The sequence below is a fragment of the Polistes fuscatus genome, unplaced genomic scaffold (genome assembly GCF_010416935.1).
Source record: "Polistes fuscatus isolate 324 unplaced genomic scaffold, CU_Pfus_HIC Scaffold14, whole genome shotgun sequence".
Classification (NCBI taxonomy): Eukaryota; Metazoa; Arthropoda; class Insecta; order Hymenoptera; family Vespidae; genus Polistes; species Polistes fuscatus.
In genome coordinates this window covers 4,916,971-4,935,917 of record NW_025113042.1, presented here as the reverse complement: position 1 = coordinate 4,935,917, position 18,947 = coordinate 4,916,971, and the positions used below count along the sequence as shown (strand labels likewise).

Here is an 18,947-nt window from a genome sequence, read left to right as displayed (position 1 = left end):
GCCAAAAAATTCAATAAATTCTGTGTTCGAATGAATTTATTCTATTCATTAATAAACATTGTTTTAAAAATCATCTATCGACCCGTGTTAATCTATTAAATATTGATCGAGAGAGAGAGAGAGAGAAAGAGAGAGAGATTGATATATTAAATTATAATATTATATTTAATTTCATTACATGCATAGCTCTCTATTTGTATAATGTGTACTTTTATTTTATAATTTCTGTTTTCTTTTTCTTTTTTTCTATTTTAGATCTTCTCTAATTTAATTTTTATCCCTTTTGCACATTTTTATAAGTACGTATCTCCTTACAGTATGCATCATTATAAAGTATTTATAATACGTACAAACTACTTACTATATATAATGTTATTATGTAACATAAATACAAATTAAAATACATATTCACATAAACAATTCTAACAAAATGTATTATAAGTACATAAAATTACAACCAAATTCCTACACCCATATAAGACACATTTTATACATACATGTGTAATTAGTTGCACAATCAAATTTTATCTTTAACAATAATTAATCATAACAGCACGATGAATCTATTTAAATCGTATCATTTTGTCTTATTGATATTACACAAATTTATAATTTATCGAATAAAGAATTTTATTTAATCACAGTTCAAATTATGAAAAACAATATTCTGTAAGAATCAATTATTTTGTCGTTAATACTCGATTAAAAAAGAAAATAATAAATGTAATATTTTACGATTTACATATCAACAGCTGTAAAATGCAATATATGAAAATTTTTCTAAATATAAAGAAAAAAAATCACACAAACACACGCATTAAGTTTAAGCCGAGAATTAAGAACTTTGCAAAGTATCATTAAAGTTTTCATTAAAACACCTCTTCATGAAGATAATGCTGCTCATTAAGTTATATGTATATTATAGGCAAGATACTTATCTTAATGCAAAGTTAATACCTATGTGATTATTTGTAACTTTTTTTAAAAATTAATACAATCGTCTGTATAAGTTATTTTTCAATCATTATTGAAAAAAGAATTATATATTAAAGTATTATCATCTATGAGAGAGATAATTGCAAGATGTCAGAAAACGTTTATATAAAACAGGACCGTGTGATTTTTCTTTGACAATTATAGATAACGCACGCACATTCATTTTTGTAATAAATTATTAGAAAATATTTCTATCGGAGCGATAAGTTCGTTGGCACGTCTACTCTTCTTAACTATTGTAGAACACATGGAATAGATAGATTAAAATTTTACATCTGTCATATACATTATACAATAACATAATAAATATTATATCACGGTAAAACTTATAAGATAGAATTGATCATTGGCTAATGATTTTCTTGAATGAAATCTCGATAAACTATTTATATAATATAAAGAAATGTATTGATTAAATAATTTCTATATCGTAATTTCATGCTCGTTATTAGATATTATCTATTTACGTTGAATATACCAAAGATAACTCTAATCTGCTCGTCAATTGGCACAAAGTTCTCACATTTGAACGAGAGAGACGTTTCTCTGGTTTGCTCGAGTTGACATTAGATCGGACGAAAAAATATATGTGACTAGTCTATCAAAAGTTCAAAATGTACTGCGCCCATTTTCTCGGATTTTCTCGTATTATATTTAATATTCTTCGCCCATGCTCTACACTCGACGTTGATTATAGTGTTTCCTGAAAACCCACATAAATACATATATACATACATACATACTCGTCACTTATAGTTTTAGCAGAGAAACTTACTAGCTGGTCGAAGAAAATGTACGGCCACGAGAGGGCTTAAATATCCTTGAATATTCTCGTATGGATAATAAAATCCTGGAAATCCATGATTCTGCGGATAGTATTCTAATTCACCGATAGTTTCATTATCGTATGGATCTTCCCCTTTGCACGACACCCACACGGTATTTAACTATAATACAAAAATGATATAACAAAATTATATACGATAATCGATTAAGATCATTTTTCACTGACTAATAGTTAACATTATATATTGTAAATATGTAAATATATATATATATATATACAAGTATACTCTCGTAAGTAAAGATTATAAGTTATCTTGAGAATTTTCCTGACCGTACGAACATTGAATTATTAATCTACTCGTTATCGCACAGCTTACGAGTTCACGCGTACGTAAGTCCAATAAAACGATACGATCTTATCAGCTTACACAACGAGTAAACTAGTTCCGATTAGAAAAAGCATCGATGAATTTTGGTTGCAAGAAATTAGAGGGATTCCTTCGGAAATCATCAAGGGAAAAAAACAAACTCTGATATTTCTTAACGATAAATTATATTTAATAAATATAGTAAATATATATATATATATATGTAAAACACACCCCTGAGTCTCCATCTATCCATGTCCGAAAAGTTTCGCTTATATATTCATGATTAAAAAGTTCATAACTCGGAAAGTACGTGCGTCCGAATTTAGAAAAATCCGAAATAGGGGTGGGTTTTGTATATGTATGTTTACCATAAATATTAATACTTATAATATACCGATTTTGATTAAATTTAACTGACCGACTATAACTAACCCAAGAACTGTTGGTTTTTTTAATATGATTGACTAGATTAATCGGCATATCCGATGGTAGATCTTTGGTGTCGTTGTAATATTCCGGTATCCATCCATATATCTGAAAAAGAAAAGTTGTTTAAACAAAAAGAAATAAGTTAATAATATCATTTTGGTAGCGTTTCTATACATTTGTATTTGTTCATTTCTTCTTACTCTATTTAATTTAATAAAAATACAAGGTGCCGATTTGTTGAAACCATATTTCTGACTCGGCGAACAAGGTCCCCAGTTATTGACATCAACGGCGCAAACATTTCCAGGTTTTGGTGGTTGAGTATAACTGCAAATCTGTTGATTCCTCCCACCGTTTGGTAAAATAGACGGATCTATGTATTCTGTACAAATTTATATCGACATATCAAATCTTACGCGTGTTCATATATTTCAACGAAATGTATATTATCCGAAAAACCTGCTAAAAATTTATCCAAAATTTTGGTCCACCTCTCCACTTCGGTTGCATTCGATGCTGTGTACCAGATTAAAGATCTTTCATCTGGATTGTCCGAAATTGGTCGAAATCCAAGCCCTTTTAACGTGAACATATTTATTACATAGATGTATACATATTTAAAAATGACCAATTTTATTTGTAATATCTACCTCCATATCTCCAATTTTTAAATAACTTTTGGTTTGCGCAAAAGGAAATAGATAACGTTAGATCATAGTGTATTGTAAAACGATATATTTATGATTACCTGGATTAGTCCCAATGATACTACTGTCTAATATCCATTTAGGTTTCTCAGTGCTGAGAGTTGCCAAAAGGCCCTTCATACAAATTGCAAAGAGCAAGGCCAAACTCGAGAAGAAACAAATATAAAAGATTGCTGTGTAAGCTGAAAGAAAAATATTCTAAATATATATATATATATATATATATACGTATGCATATTAGTTAATAATATAATTGAATCAATTTGTATATATAACAAGAAAATAGAATATAACGTAGATCCTTTTTTCGCGTCGATCCTCTGGTAATTATTATTTTCAAACGATTCATTTTAACCGTCATCATTGAGAAAATGTTCAACCTTTCCTCTCGATCGTATACGTAAATTATTTTTAAGCACAGGCAGTTGGCCAAAATCTCTTTCTAAATATAATTTCTCTTTCTTGCTTGAAATGTTAACTCTCGAGTATTTCGTTTCTATCGTCTTAATCTTTCTAAAAGTAAGATTAACAGAAATGACCGAATCAATCATTATAACTTTGATATCGAGCTAATCTTGCAATTAGAGAAAAAAAGAAAAGAAAACAAATTATAATATCTCTATTTTTCATTTATTTCATAGAAATTCTTTCCAACGAAGAGATATTTCCCATCGTATTTATATAATCGAATACCTTTTCATTCAAAATAAAGAGAAGTGGACGAATGAAAGTAGGACAGTGGCCTTAACACTTCCAAGTATATTTCAGTGTTAACGCGTAACGTAAATATGAGGGAAAACAAAATATATATATATATACAGGGTATTCCATCTTTTATATCTTTTTTTTTTTATTTCTTTACGAGGAAAAAAATAGTATGCTCGTGTGAGAATGTAATACGACTAATTGTAAGTTAACGCGTCATTTTATATTATTGTGTTTATTTTATTAATAAAATGTTGAGTTTATCGCATGGAATATCATATTCGAGTGCAGGCACGCTCGAATGTTCCCACGCTTAATATTTTCTAACGTAATTGAAATCTATGCGCGTATACATCACAGGTAGATACATGTATATTTGAATGTTTTCCGGGAAAGATTATTTCTACGATTATTCGTAGATTAACGAAATTGTTTTCGTTAATTTTGAGTGGAAGCGATACGCGGAAAGGTGATAACTCGAACAAATATATGAATTGGTCAGAATGCGCATCGCGCGTTGAAAAGATTTTAACGGTAAACTACGAAATTTGTTTTCTCTTAGAACACGTCGGACGTTAAATTATCAAGATGAAATATTTATCTAAATTATTAACTACTTTCTAAATTCGATAGATCGATATGCATCGAGTTGGTCGATAAAGTTTAAACGAAAGAACAAGAAGAAGAAAAAGAAGAAGATAATTGTACATTTGCTATAACTAAATTTCATTCTAAACATAAATGCACATATAGCATTTTCATCGAGCAATTATTATACATACGTCTAGTCTGACAGAATGTGATAACACGGAAACGAATAAAATGATAGTTTATTATCTTAACCGTCACGTGAAACAATGGAATGCTTACATTCTGAGCTTTGTTACTCGCCGATTAAAACTAACATTAACAATCGAATCGAATGAACGAGTAGACAACAATTATATTATGTGTAAAATCAACCTAAATGATTATTAAAAAAAACCTAATACCGTTGTCAATCTTTTCAATAAAAATAAATCTTTGAAGTAACAGTTGGCGGCAATGAGCATAATTGTTCGTATGCATTTGAAAAGCAAATTATAAATAGAGGAAAAATGAAGAACGAAAAGAAGGAGTATTTAAAGATATACGAACTATGATAATGCGGTTACATATAATATGATAATTACGGTTACATGTTCGAATAGAAGACACTTATAAAGGCGCATGTGTGTAAGGACACGTGCATTTCTCGTGAATAAAAGAAGTCGATTAGAAGAAGCGAACGAGGAACCTAAGCAAATTGTTATATTACATCACTCTCGACATTTTCTCCATTATTTGTATTTCCTCTTCTTTTCAAACTTCAACAATTCAATAATTTAATACCTGAAACACCTATTTTTCGCGTTCAAATATTACGAACCTTCCAATTCCTCTCCTTTATTCTTTTAACAACGATAAATCGATACGATCGATTTGATAGTTTCGATAATCGAAACTGTACGAAATAGATTGTTTTAAAAAATGTTATTATTAGAGATATATTATATTACTTCGAGCTTAGAAATTTGTACAGCGTTTACTCATTTGATTTTGATCGCTATTAATCGAATCGATATTATAAAAGGTTAAAAATCGTTGTGTTATTTGAAGAGAGAAGAAATTTTCAATTTGCAAAAGAACGGAAAGACAAACTTACCCCATTTTTTAGGTGGGTGGCCACAATAGGTGCCTTCGACAGAATTGTAAATGCCGTCACGTAGATTCTGCCATCGTGTTTTGTTTTCGGGTACGCGCATGTAATCGAACTCGTAAGTGGTACCATTCCGCACTTGTTTGCCCGGTGTACCCATCTCGTAGAAATATCGACAATATGTCGATTTAAATGGTCCTTAAAATCGTTTCAAAAATCGATAACAATCGTTTAGCGAAATAAGTATCGGTTAAATGAAATGAAAAGGAAAACAACGATAACGAGACAAAAAAGGGTCGAAAGTCGAAAAAATCGAGGCAGTTTTAAATGAAATCGCACTCGCGATTAAAACGATAACGCTTGACGACCGGTCGAACGGCAACTGAGAGCCAGCGCGCGCTCAACGATAACGAGTGAGTCTATTGCGCAAATGTGCTGCGCAACCTGCGCATGCGCAGACTGTAATGATGTACTTTCAAGTGTACTTTCTTTCTTTTTCTTTTTCTTTCTTCTTTTTCTTCTTTTTCTTTCTTTTCTTCTTGGATCGGAGTTTTTCATATCTAACAACAAAATCTGAAGGTTTTATAAAATATAAAATGATCGCAAAATAATTAATAAGTTTAGTTTGAAAGTTACATTTGAAATTATTTTCCCCCAAGCATGCCGCTATGCGATAGAATCAACGAGATATACATAATAATATGTTCTATATATAGATATTGAAATGTTTTCTCAAACCATTTCTGTTTGTTTTTTTATTTACACACGAGCTTTCGCATTTTGTCTGTCTCTTATTACTTAACGCTGCTAACAAGAGTGTATAGTTCCATATTATTATATTAATTATAAAAGTACTTGGAATAGATATTATATCTACTTATTAAATTTCAATCGAAAAGCAAAAGTCAATGCCTATTTGGTAAGTATTTAGCATTAAATGTGGGAAATATAACTTTTTTTTTTATCACTGTCTTGTTTTAGCTTTACACGGTAAAATCACGATATTTATGAAATTATTTGGATAATAATTATGTTACAACGCTGCTATAGCTTTAAATTAATTAATCTCTGTGCAACCCATTTTTCTTATTATGCTATATTAAAATAATCTCTTGCAAATATGTATATTTAATCCATAGTTTTAATGAACTCGATCGCCGAACAAAATTGAGTCCACCAATATTGTTCTTCCCCTTCTAATCGATTTCCATAAAAACTATCTACATATTGAATAGTTGATAATAAAGATGGTGGGTTGGTCTGAAAAGAATGATTTTATCTTCGATTTATGTTTCTTATATTCCTAGCGTGTAAGCGCGGGCTAAGGATAACCCCTACCGTTACTTACCTTTATAATGACATAAACGAATACGGGAATTAAATCGTCAGCAGCAGGTATACCTCTTTCGGAAGCCATAGACAAAAGGTTCATTATCGTTGTAGCGCAACGAAATACGCATTGCAATTTATCTCTGGGTGTCTTGTATGCAGAAATAACAGCCAATTCTGCTTGTGCCCATGGCCAAGGACATTCGTAATGATAAACCTTTGGAATGCGTAAATCCTTGTGATTAGGCGTTACGACCTTAGCAAGCTTTTTAATGTGATCATAAAGAAGCTGATCCCTATATACATCTCCATCTCCATTTGGATAAAGAGCATTATGATACACTCGAGCCATAACAGTTCGTTCAACGACGACTCTGGCTAACTCCAATTGAGACTCGCTTGCGGCTAAAGAAATTATATACGCGTTGTCAATTAGGATGCAGCACAATTGAAAAAGATTATAAGAGTAATAAAACGATATATAATATATCGGTTATTGCTTTATTAATACCTTGCCAAATTGGATCATTATCCATTTCAACGTGAATTTTACTCAAGAAGTTATCAACCAGATCTTGCTTTTCGTCCGCCAATGTAAGTTTCTTGAATTCATCGCAAAAACGTAAAAATAATATCTCTCTTTTCTCCAGAAACACTCTTACAAAAACGGATACGAGATGATTGTTAACAGCATCGCGATCACATTTAACTCGAACGCGTAACCTTGAACAAATTATTTCACATTTTTTAACATTAATCATAGTAATCGTATGATGAAATTGCACGCGCATCGCTTGTTTTTATTATCGAAGAAATATATTTATATATTTCTATACCTGTCTAAATGAGCTAACGTTGATAATAAGCCCTGCCGGCATCTGATCAAGTATGCGATGTAAGGTGATCGTCTTTGATAATCTTCTCTCAAAGATTTGAATAATTTCCGGCAGCCGTCGTCATTAAATAATCTAACGCATCTTAAAGTCTCGTGTAAATGAGCTATCAAAGATCTATCCTGCAAGTTGATGGCCTCAGCCAATTGAAGTTGAAGAAAAGAAACCAATTCGTTTTCCTTTGGCGACCAACTGCTTCTCTGTTAACATTTCAAAAAAGTCTCCTCTCGTATTATTAATTAATTAATTATTAATTATTAATTATTAATTATTATAATTTTCAATGAAACGATATGACAAATTTACCTCGGATGCAAAGTTCCATGGAATGTATTGAAGATCGGCATTACTAAGTACCATGCGTAATTTTCGTTTTGCATCGGCGAAAGCAAAAGAGAGTTCTACGTTATTTGGATCAATTGAAAGTCTTTCGTCTTCTGCTTCCTTCGTACGCGATTGATTACTTTCAACGGAAGCAGTGTCACTAGCTGTACTAGGCTTTCTTCTATATTTTGCCAAAATATCATCGGAACTATCTATAAATTTCACGACAATTTGTAATTAAAGGAAATGTTTATTAATGAATATAATTAAACATACCAATGATATTTCCAGCCGAGGTTACGTCTTCGGACATGATTCTACGTAATCGGTTCGGCTTTCCTATATCCATACCGTCCCCACCAGCTTCTCTATCGTAACATCTCAAATCATCGGTTCCTCGTATAACTTTTCCTCGACGATTTCTAAGCGACATCTTTAATTTTCCAAAAAAGCCGCGTTTGTTCTTTTGATCATCGTCTAGAAGCTCCTTATCGCCACGCTCGGCAGTTTTATCAAAACTTATACTTTTTGGAATAGCTCCTGTAGATGCTGCTGGTTTATGGAAATTGGAAACAACGCTATCAGTCACGTCGCAACTACCGTTTATTATCGGCGGTGATAACGGCAATTCGGACGACGACGATGCATTATTCTTTGCTCGTGTTTCTGATCCGGAACTACTGCTAGATGTTAAACTCGTTGTACTTAATCTTACCACCACATCGTCGACAGCAGTCAATGAAATTTCTGATTCCTAAAAAGCAGTAACGTGTAGATATATATTCATTTTGTTCTTGAAAAAAATACAGAATAAAATAAAGAAAAACACTAACTTCGCCTTTGACATCACCATTGAGCAATTTTTCATTAGATAGCGTCGGAGCAGAAATATGATTAGCCAATAACAATGCAGAAGTAACTGCAGCAGTAGCAATATGATTATTTGCTGCTTGATCGACAAGATTCGGATCATTATCAATTTGCAATTTGTTTATCAATTGGACAAGACTGTCTTCGTGGTATGTTTTGCCATAATTTGCGTTACTTATGGTATTAGCATTTTTATCAACATATTCCATCGTGCTTCTTCTATAATCAGATCTAGTTCCACCACGACCAGTTACGTTAGAAGATGAAGGTGATTCGGGAATCGGTGCTACGAGTTGAATAGCAGAATCTTCTTGAATTCCAGGTATCGGATGAAAAACAATTCCAGAAGGATCATCTGTTCCTAAAGCTTAAATTAATATAATGTATAACAAGTGTGATCACATTAATAATCTTGATGGCAAAATATTTATACAAAATAAATAGTTATTTTTAGTAGAACAGTATAGAGTGTGTTCTCGTGTACTTACGTGGTACAGCTGATGGTAATAATTCTGCACCAGCTTCCGCTTCGCCGCGACATTCAACTTCTATCTCAGATCTAGTTGTATCATCGGATCTAGCAACGCTAGCTGTATCATCCATATCCACTTCTGTAAGTCTTTCTGAATCACTAGCTAGTACATCCGTACTCCATGCTTCAGATGCAGTTTCGCTAATATCCAACATTGCTTGAGCATTTTCTGAAGGTAATGCTGGTGGAATTTGTTCCAAAGAAGGAGGATAAATAATTCTTTCCTGTTGTTCTACTATTTCGCTATCTGACGCCAATACATCGGTGGACCACGTATCAGAAACCATAGAAACTGTTTCATCTCCTAAAATAAATATATACGTATCTATGTATATTTCTATTCATTCTAAATTTGTCAATACTTTTAAAACGAATGATCATTCATTTTAATTATATACACCACACGAGACATACCTTCGATAAGTTTTTTAATTTCAAATTTACAGAATTTATCGTCTATTTCCGAACGACTTTGTTTAGTAGGAATATTTGGTGGAGGTAAATCCAATTGTCTTGCTTCACCTGCAATGCGACCGTCATCACCTTCCGTGATTTGAGACGATGGTGTATCGCGACCTAAAAATGTATATTTATATAATAAAACCTATAGAAATAAATGACTTTATAATCATTAGCAGAAATATCTGCAAACCAGAAATATTCGGTGTTCCTCTTCCTGACACATTGGCAGATACCATATCCGACAAATTATCATTCTGGTCTTCTGTTTCTAATTCTAACGAAGATGCAACGCTATGATTGGAGGCAGCTTCTGAAACGGCTTCTAGATTATCCGATGTGTTACCAATAGAACCTTCGAATAACACTGTAAAGACAAATGAAGGATTACATTTGTCATCTCTTCTATCCTACATATTTTATTAATAAGCTTATACGTATTCTAATTAATTTACCTTCATCGTGAGCCAAAGAAAACCTTGTTCTTTTCTCTTGCGTTTCTAAACGTTCAGCACTGTTTGAATCCCTTCTATTGTGACCATTTACCATATCATCGGCAAGATTCAATGTAACAGAACTATTTTCTGTATTATTTTGGAGTTCCATGCATAAAACCTTTGAAAAATTTGTTATTATAGAAATAAAATGTTGTCTTTGTAAAAAAAAACTAATTATGAATATAATACTACTTAATAATTCTATTATGTTAATATATAATAAACGTACTTTTTGTTCGCTAAGTAAACCAACAGATTCACCAATCGTTGGACCAAATGGAATAACTAATACATCTTGCGAATTTTTATCGGAAGATTCATCTTCGGGTGTCGAAGTACCATTTGTTTCATCTTGCATATCTGCTGTTACATTAGAAGGGGACGAGGACATTCTTGTAACTCGATCTTTCCCTAAAAATAAAGGAAAATATTAATAATTATAATGTTGAAAGTTAAAAAGACTAAACGTAATCTATTGTATAGAAATACTTAGGAAAATATACCTTTTGCTAAGAAACCACCTTTTTTATTGGGCGTTTCCAAATAAATATTATTAGAAACTTTAGAATTACTGTTTAGCGATCCCAAAGGCAGCTGCGAAAGCATATCAGTTAATTGCTTTTTATCGAATGTGCTCATTTGCGAAATGCCATCCACATTGGTATCATTTGCTATTGTATGTAAAAATGTAATCAGAGTATTCAATTCATTTTCTGTAAATAATGCAGCGGAACGACACAGGCCTTGAAGTTTATTATTATCGATTATAGTAGGTTCTTCTTCCAAATCTTCCGTTGCACCTTCCAACATTACATCAATTATGGAAGACACAGAATCTTTTTCAAATCTTCTATACAAGTCGAACGCTTTTGTATCGATAGTTTGATATTTCATGAGCGAAAGTATTTGTAAAATCTGTCCCACTTGCATGAGATTAAATCTTGCTATATAACTTATCGGTGCATCTGTAATACCATATGGTTCTGGATTAACTATCGCTGGACATATGAAATATGTAAATACAAGATCTGTGCACATAGCGTGTACTTCTTTCGGTTCCACATTTCCATTTTTACTAAGAAGTCCAGCCATTTGTCTAACAAGCCAATAAATACTGGTAGGAAAACAATGCATATTCTCTCTAATACTGATAATAAACCTCTGTGTAATACGATGCAAAGAGTTAACCGTCCATAGTCTATATCTTTGTAGCTTTGCCTGATATTCGGGAGTACCTTCCTTTCCAAATTTCTTCAATCTTTCCGTAGGCTGAAATCTGATGGGTACTTTGTCTGGATCGATATCCAAAAATATTTCATCTTCCATAAGCAACTGTATAATAGGGGTATGTAATGCAGCAGTTAAAAAGAATTTTGCGGAGAAAAGGCTTTCGTGAAAGAAGGAATAAAATCTAGAAAATGCGCATGTGCAATGTCTAAGAAGTCTTCGTGGATTATCCGAAGGTATTATTTGTAAAAGCATTAAATGCCTTAAAAGTTTGAGAACTAAGATTTTATCTTCTGGTAACAAGCAGCTCCCATATAATCCAGCAGCCAAAGATTGTACAATGCCTTGAATTGCTTCTGGAATTATTTTATCTCCCACGACTAAACTAGATGCAAGTAATTTAGGTGACTTTCGAAGAGCACCGAGAAATTCTCCGTAAGATAAGCATGCTTGATAATTTAAATGCTTGTATGCATCGATAAAATTGGAATTTTCAAGAGTATTTGCTTTGTAACAGCAAGAAGCTGGTGTACAATCAGGCCTTGCAACTATCAGACGATTTAAATTAACTCTCTGTTGTGCTGTAACCCATGCTTGTTGAGCCAAGTCCGAAGACATATATAAAACCTGAAAAGATATTATATACTTTAGCACTTTATATAACATTATATTATCTTAACAAAATAATCATTATTTTGATTTCATACCTTTTCATTGAGAGTTTGTAAATTTTGTTGTTCCGAGTTAACGAACAAACGTTCTTGCCTTAAATGCCCAGCCAAGTCAATCATGTCCCATTGCAATGTCCCAAGGGACTCTATACTGTTTGCTGATGACATAACTAAAGATAGAAAACGATAATAAGAAGTAACAAGAAACATGTATGTTAAATCATTACGTAGACATTATATTTAAAGTTATCTCTTACATTCTAATCATTTCAACCATGTTTTTTTGATGATACAAAATAATACCAAATATTCGTACATGTTTTTGCAAATGAAACATTAAAAATTATAAACTATTAATTTAAATAAAAAATAAGATATGCTTACTAAATCAGATCTGTTAGAGACAGGTACTAAAGATTGCAAATGTATCTATATATGAGTCCTTGAATTAAGGAAGTATCAGATGACATCACAAATCATAATTTTTCTCATTAACAAAAGAACAAAGAAAATAGTTCTTAAAAGGAAAGACAAAAAGACTCGTTTAATAGTTTCTGAAAGACGTAGAAATATTAAGTACATAATTTTGACAATAAAATAGAGGAGAGGGGAGGAGATGAAATGAAATATACAAGGTTCAACAACAACTATAACGTTCCATACTCAAAGAAGCAATTGACGAATAATAATACGTCGTATATATGTAGCTTCTACAACGTCATATTACGAATAGCTGTTGAGAACTAGGTAGAACGATGTCGTTTACTTAAAAACTATAAAATTGGAGTAGAACGTGGATACTCGCTTACCACAGGCATACGTGCAACTGACAGCAGCAGGAAAAATGTCTGTTATCGTTTATACTTGGAAGTAACACACCCAGCAATACGCATTTTCTATATATTTCAGGTTAGAATTTTCCGATAACTATAATACTGAATTTCTTCGCGACTTTCTCGATTTTTAGCCAATGACAAAAACACTCTATTTCCTATCCAATGGCAACGCCGTGCAAGAGAGAGAGAAATAGTATTACTCTTTACAGTAGAAAAAGATTGCAGTTTGCACAGATGCACCGGATGTCGGTCCGCACAACCGTCGCCAACAACCGTTCCAAGTCGAATGAGGAGGAGTGATCGAATCGAGGATGCACTCGAGGATGCGTTCGAGGATGCGCTCGAGGATGCGCTCGAGGATGCACTCAAGGATGCACCAACGTAGGAGGCTTTAACCGAAGGTCCATCCTTCGCAAAAATGCATCATTGCGACCTCTACTAATGCAATAACTAAGTAATTCTGATTAATAGTGCACTGGGATACATATTTAATCTAGACATATGTACGAGTGTTAATATTTTCAATTAAATTAATTCAAATTATTCCAACATAGGTAATCAAATTAATAATATCATTATTTATTACCTAATGATAGTTCAAATATTATATTACCATAATATTTGAAATTTCCCTTCCAAAAGAGAAAAAAAAACAAATAAATCAATGAATTGACGAAGACGAATACAAAATAGATGCTACATAAATCCTTTTTTATTTTCTCATAGGAATAATTAATAGACATGATTAATTATTAATCGTAAGAAAGAAGAAATGAAAGGTTTAAAACGTATTGGTAGAGTATATTTGAACGTTGATAAGTTATTAAATATCCATTGATCTAACATAAGTAAGAGAAAATAAGTAAATAAATGAACAAAATGTGCATGTGCATGCATGCATGAGAGCCCGCACAGTAGAAAGAGAAAGAGGGGGAGGGAGAGGGAGAAAGAGAGAAAGAGAGAGGGAAAGAGAGAGAGAGAGAGAAAGAAAAAGAATGAGATGCATTTAATCCACGCGTCTATGAAACGTCAGAACGTACGGAGACGTTCCGTCGGGCTGTCAAATCCGTTCGACAGCGTGATTCTGGTTGGTCACAACATTCGACACACATATATAGTATATTAGTCTCTTCTTTCCTATGCATTATTTTCTGATAATCAGAGGGATCTCGCGACGTATCGTTTCATTGGTGGTATCGTCGAAGAAAAAGAGACAAGTAATACAAAGGCTAAGGCCCTGGGAAAATGGCCGAAGGAAGGAAGAAGCTGGTGCAGTCGACGAAAACTCTTTATAAACTGAGCGTCTCCGCGATAGCTGACAGATTGCTCATATACAGAAAACATCTCGTTTATTTACCTGACAACATCCTCTTCGATCTCTATTATCAGGTTAACAAATCGACCCAAAAACAGAAGCCTCTTTTTTCTTCTTTTTTTTTTTATTCCTTCGCGATACCTTGTACACACACACACGCGCACGCACACGCACGCACACACGCATACACATACACATATATATACACATACACTTATAGAGATATTTTTAATCCCAAAGATGCAATTAAAATAGTTATTCATCTTTCTAAAATCTTACATGTTGAGTCTAAACAACAACATTCTATATAAGATAATCATTCGATTTTCTTTTTCATCAATGTCTCTATCACATTAGATTTTTAATATTTAAATATATGATAACTATTTCTCAAAAATGTTTTTCTAATTAAGATGAAATGAAATACTATTATTGTAACAATGATTTAAATAATGTGATAAAACGATTTATTAAAATAAAATTATTTTAGAATACGTTAAATGTTTTATAATGAAAAATTTGTATAAACTAGAAGAGGTTATACCAATGCATACAATATGTACTTAGTTTTCATTCGTTAATTTTTATAATAACACAATTTAAGATTATTTTTAATATCAATAACATTGGATAAAAAAATAAAACTTATTGAAAAGATATAAATATTTATTTATATCTTTTATGTATGTGTATATATAGATATATATATAGATAAATGACATGTAATATTTATGCGATAATAAATTAGTAATTGTAACATCTTTTAGTTATACCAGGAAAGAAGACTATGTTTACTAGGAGTGGAATTTGGAGAATTGGAAAAATTTTCTAGGATGCTCAATGTCACAAATCGTCGTGTACATTTATTACAGAGCTTTCAGGTAAAAATTTTGTCAGTAATCTGTGTCTTATGCATAAATATCTTGCGTATAGTAATATAATTTTATTACCGTGATATATCTAATTCTAAGGCCCTTATGGATCATGGGACAATGGTTGGTAAAGAACTAGCGATCGGTTATGATGTTTGCTGTATTCGCGCTGAAGATTACAACATAGCTCACGATAAAATAATAAATATAGGTTTACGCCTTGGTGGATTTCTTAGCGACGCTGGATGGTATACCGAAAGCGAACGGGTTTTGTTAGCTAGTAAGAAATTGTCTATCGTGGACGAACCAACCCTTGAAAATTTATGTCGTACATTAAAATGTTGTTGCAAGTATGTTTTAACATTCATGCGTTGGATATTAATATGCGCTGTAATATTCAGCAAATTAAATAAAGAATATGATATACATTGTGATGTTTAGATTGTTACACGCGCAAGCAGCATATTATACATTTCGTGGAGCAGCTGAAACGCACGAACTTGCTTTGAATATAATACAACAACTAAGATGCGGAGGATATACGGACAATAATTATGCAGCATTATATGGAGAATTTAGCGTACTCTTTTTTATTAGAAGCGAATATGATGAAGCATATAAGCAAGTATTTCCTTTAATACTATCTTACGAAAAACAATTCATTTGCTAAATATATAGTTGCTTTTATTATAAGATTTACTATATTATGCTTTAGGTGGGGTATAGAAGCGTTAAAACAATTAAAACCGTCATTACCGCCACGGGTCATAATTGATGTTTTAAGACAAGTAGCAAAGTCGTGCGTAATCAAACGAGAATTTCAAAAAGCTGGTCTATTAATCAGACAAGCGGTTTATCTTGCAAAAGAAATTTTTGATACCGATCACCCAAAATATAGCGACGTTTTAATAGATTATGGATTTTACTTATTAAATTACGATTGCATTGTGAATAGTGTGTCTGTTTATAAGGTAAATATTTTTCATGATGTTTTCATTTTATATTGATATCTATAATTTGATATATATATATTAATATTTTTCTTAAACATTAGGCTGCGCTAGACATTAGAAAAGCAATATTTGGTAAAACCAATCTCCACGTTGCATTGGCACACGAAGATTTGGCATATGCTTTATACGTTCGAGAATATAATTCAGGAAAATTTCAAGAAGCAAGGTAAAATAATGATTGTTTTTGGTCTTCATTTTCTCAAATGGAAATAAAGCACATATTTATAATTTATGTACAGTGACCATGCTGGCAAAGCCATAGATATAATGGAAAAACTTTTTGCTGGAGACCACATTATGTTAGCAAGTGCAAAAAGAGTAAAAGCATTAATACTTGAAGAAATAGCATTAGATAATGCCCCAATGCCTTTGTCGGAACAGACTTTATTGCAAAAATCTGAATGTCTGCATTTATCTGCCTTACAACTTTCTAAAACAACATTTGGTGAAATAAATGTCCAAACAGCAAAACATTATGGCAATTTGGGCCGCTTATATCAAAGTATGAGAAAATTTGAGGTACATAAAATGCTGGTATCCTATTATATTGCCGTATACAATTAAAGAAATACAAATCGTTCATTTCTTTTGTAATTATATTTAGGAAGCAGAAGCAATGCATTTAAAATCTATAAGTATAAAAGAAGAATTATTAGGACCCGAAGATTACGAGGTTGGTTTAAGTGTGGGTCATTTAGCCTCATTATATAATTTCCACATGAACCGATATAGAGATGCGGAAAAGCTTTATTATCGCAGCATCGCAATTAGTAAGTTCAAATTTATTTCGTTAGCTTATCTTAGAAACTTTGATTAATAATTTCATTATCCTTTTTAGGTTTAAAATTATTCGGAAAAAGTTATAGTGGCTTGGAATATGACTATCGTGGACTGCTACATGTTTATACAAAATTAGATGAACGTGATAAAGTGTTAAAGTATACTGACATTTTTAATCAGTGGAAAGAACTTAGAGATAAATACGCGCAATCAGAAGATCAGCCTATTGATCTTCAAAAACGACCACAGCCAATCGAGGAAGTAGTTAGTACGTTTTTTTCTATGTGATACTATATTAAGCCAATCATCTAATGTTGATTATTTTCATTTCTTTTTATCGTTAGTTTAATTATCACTTGTTAATGTTTTATTTGTAAGGATCTTACGTATGACCTAGAATTTATTCAAATTTTTAAAACTACCAATTCGTAAATCAATCTTCATTAAATGCTCTATCTATTGATTGGTGATCCACTCCTATTACTACAATTACACGAAGAATCATTTTTTTCTTTTTTTTCTTTTTTAAATCTATATAACGGAGCAATATATAAAATAGCAGTTATGTGAACTATCGAATGAATTATACGTATACTGCGTCATATTGAAATATCCTTAAATGTTCAATTATCCGTTTTTACACTTTTGCACATCCTATGGTTAATATAATTATAATTACATTTATAGGAGTTCCTGTTATTGATTTCAAACCAATATATATTTAGTTATAAGTGCAATAATTTTTTTTTTTCTCATTACAATTTGTAATTTTTTTTAGTATAATTTGTATATATATGTGATTGTAACATGTGTTACAAAGTATATAGATGCCTTTTTTATGTACTGTCTTTTACTTACGCAAAAGATTTATGTATTAATTTTTAAGAAGCTATTTCCCGAAAAAATTTATATTTAATACCGTTTGCACTTATAGTAAATTAACAAATTATAAATAATTATATAGACGGGACACTTACATGTGAAGTTTTCTTAAATTTAAATAGCAAATTTGCAAGTTCGCTTTTTTCTTGCGTTTTGTTTCTACAATGTGAAATGTGAAATTATATATATATATATGTATATATACATATATATACAGCAATTTAGAAAAACTTACGTGACAATTATAATTTTTTAATTTATAAATAAAAAACTTGGCGGCTCTAAAATTTTATAGTAATCATGAATATAAAGAAAACGCATTATATGTATATATATATATATATATATAAATAGTTCACAATTTGATTATATTATATTTAAGAAACAAAAGATATATAAAATGAAATGAAATGAAATTTCATCTTATGTGAAAAAGCGCGCTACATTTTATATTAGGGATTAAGAGAAAATAGGGCAACTGTGTGTGTGTGTTTATATGTTAAAAAGAATATTTCAGTCAGATTATATTTTTTATCAATAATTCTTTAAGCAATTTTCATAATTCTATTATTCAACCTTCTGAAATCATACGATTTATACGTGTATAATTCGTTAATTTCATTTTCTTATATAATCAAGGCCACGAAACAGGGAGGTCGTAAAATTGGTTAGACGTTAATATATTTCACTTGTCGGAACAAATAAATAAGTAGAAATATATAAGAGTAGATAAAGATTCGACATCTTGGTCAACATAGTTCAGCGTTCAACTATG

At 31.5% G+C, this 18,947-nt stretch overlaps 3 protein-coding genes and 1 long non-coding RNA gene across 8 annotated transcripts; 2 read left to right on the top strand and 2 right to left on the bottom strand.

Annotated features, from left to right (window-relative positions):
* Nucleotides 1–943: 943 nt before the first annotated feature.
* On the bottom strand, nt 944–6,086 carry LOC122514256 (sodium/potassium-transporting ATPase subunit beta-2-like). Its single transcript, XM_043630973.1, has 7 exons — nt 5,679–6,086; nt 3,331–3,471; nt 3,042–3,158; nt 2,783–2,964; nt 2,586–2,687; nt 1,772–1,943; nt 944–1,699 (listed from the first exon to the last, which is right to left on the bottom strand). Exons 1-7 carry the CDS (start codon nt 5,830–5,832, stop codon nt 1,590–1,592), a joined length of 978 nt encoding a protein of 325 aa, XP_043486908.1. The 5' UTR covers nt 5,833–6,086; the 3' UTR covers nt 944–1,589.
* A 326-nt stretch (nt 6,087–6,412) lies between these two features.
* Nucleotides 6,413–14,770, bottom strand: LOC122514253 (receptor-mediated endocytosis protein 6 homolog). Of its 4 annotated transcripts, none has more exons than XM_043630968.1 (15): nt 14,668–14,770; nt 12,511–12,644; nt 11,080–12,430; nt 10,806–10,987; nt 10,535–10,694; nt 10,273–10,446; nt 10,035–10,196; nt 9,577–9,924; nt 9,052–9,449; nt 8,495–8,972; nt 8,201–8,430; nt 7,838–8,094; nt 7,513–7,724; nt 7,021–7,406; nt 6,413–6,932 (listed from the first exon to the last, which is right to left on the bottom strand). In XM_043630968.1, exons 1-15 carry the CDS (start codon nt 14,675–14,677, stop codon nt 6,801–6,803), a joined length of 4,614 nt encoding a protein of 1,537 aa, XP_043486903.1. In that variant the 5' UTR covers nt 14,678–14,770; the 3' UTR covers nt 6,413–6,800. The 4 variants fall into 4 exon arrangements, with proteins under 4 accessions (XP_043486903.1, XP_043486902.1, XP_043486904.1 ...); XM_043630967.1 differs by having other exon boundaries at nt 9,052–9,455; nt 14,668–14,769; XM_043630969.1 differs by lacking the exon at nt 14,668–14,770 and adding an exon at nt 13,284–13,608 and having other exon boundaries at nt 9,052–9,455.
* Nucleotides 13,025–13,859, top strand: LOC122514257. Its single transcript, XR_006303010.1, has 2 exons — nt 13,025–13,383; nt 13,520–13,859. It is a non-coding gene; the product is annotated as an uncharacterized LOC122514257 (long non-coding RNA).
* Nucleotides 14,284–17,974, top strand: LOC122514254 (amyloid protein-binding protein 2). 2 transcript variants are annotated; one of them, XM_043630972.1, is made up of 10 exons: nt 14,286–14,397; nt 14,473–14,699; nt 15,393–15,506; nt 15,597–15,847; nt 15,939–16,118; nt 16,213–16,468; nt 16,552–16,676; nt 16,750–17,029; nt 17,115–17,280; nt 17,349–17,974. In XM_043630972.1, the coding sequence occupies exons 2-10, from the start codon at nt 14,556–14,558 to the stop codon at nt 17,576–17,578; spliced, it is 1,746 nt and encodes a 581-aa protein (XP_043486907.1). In that variant the 5' UTR covers nt 14,286–14,397; nt 14,473–14,555; the 3' UTR covers nt 17,579–17,974. The 2 variants fall into 2 exon arrangements, with proteins under 2 accessions (XP_043486906.1, XP_043486907.1); XM_043630971.1 differs by having other exon boundaries at nt 14,284–14,699.
* The last annotated feature ends 973 nt before the right edge of the window (nt 17,975–18,947 follow it).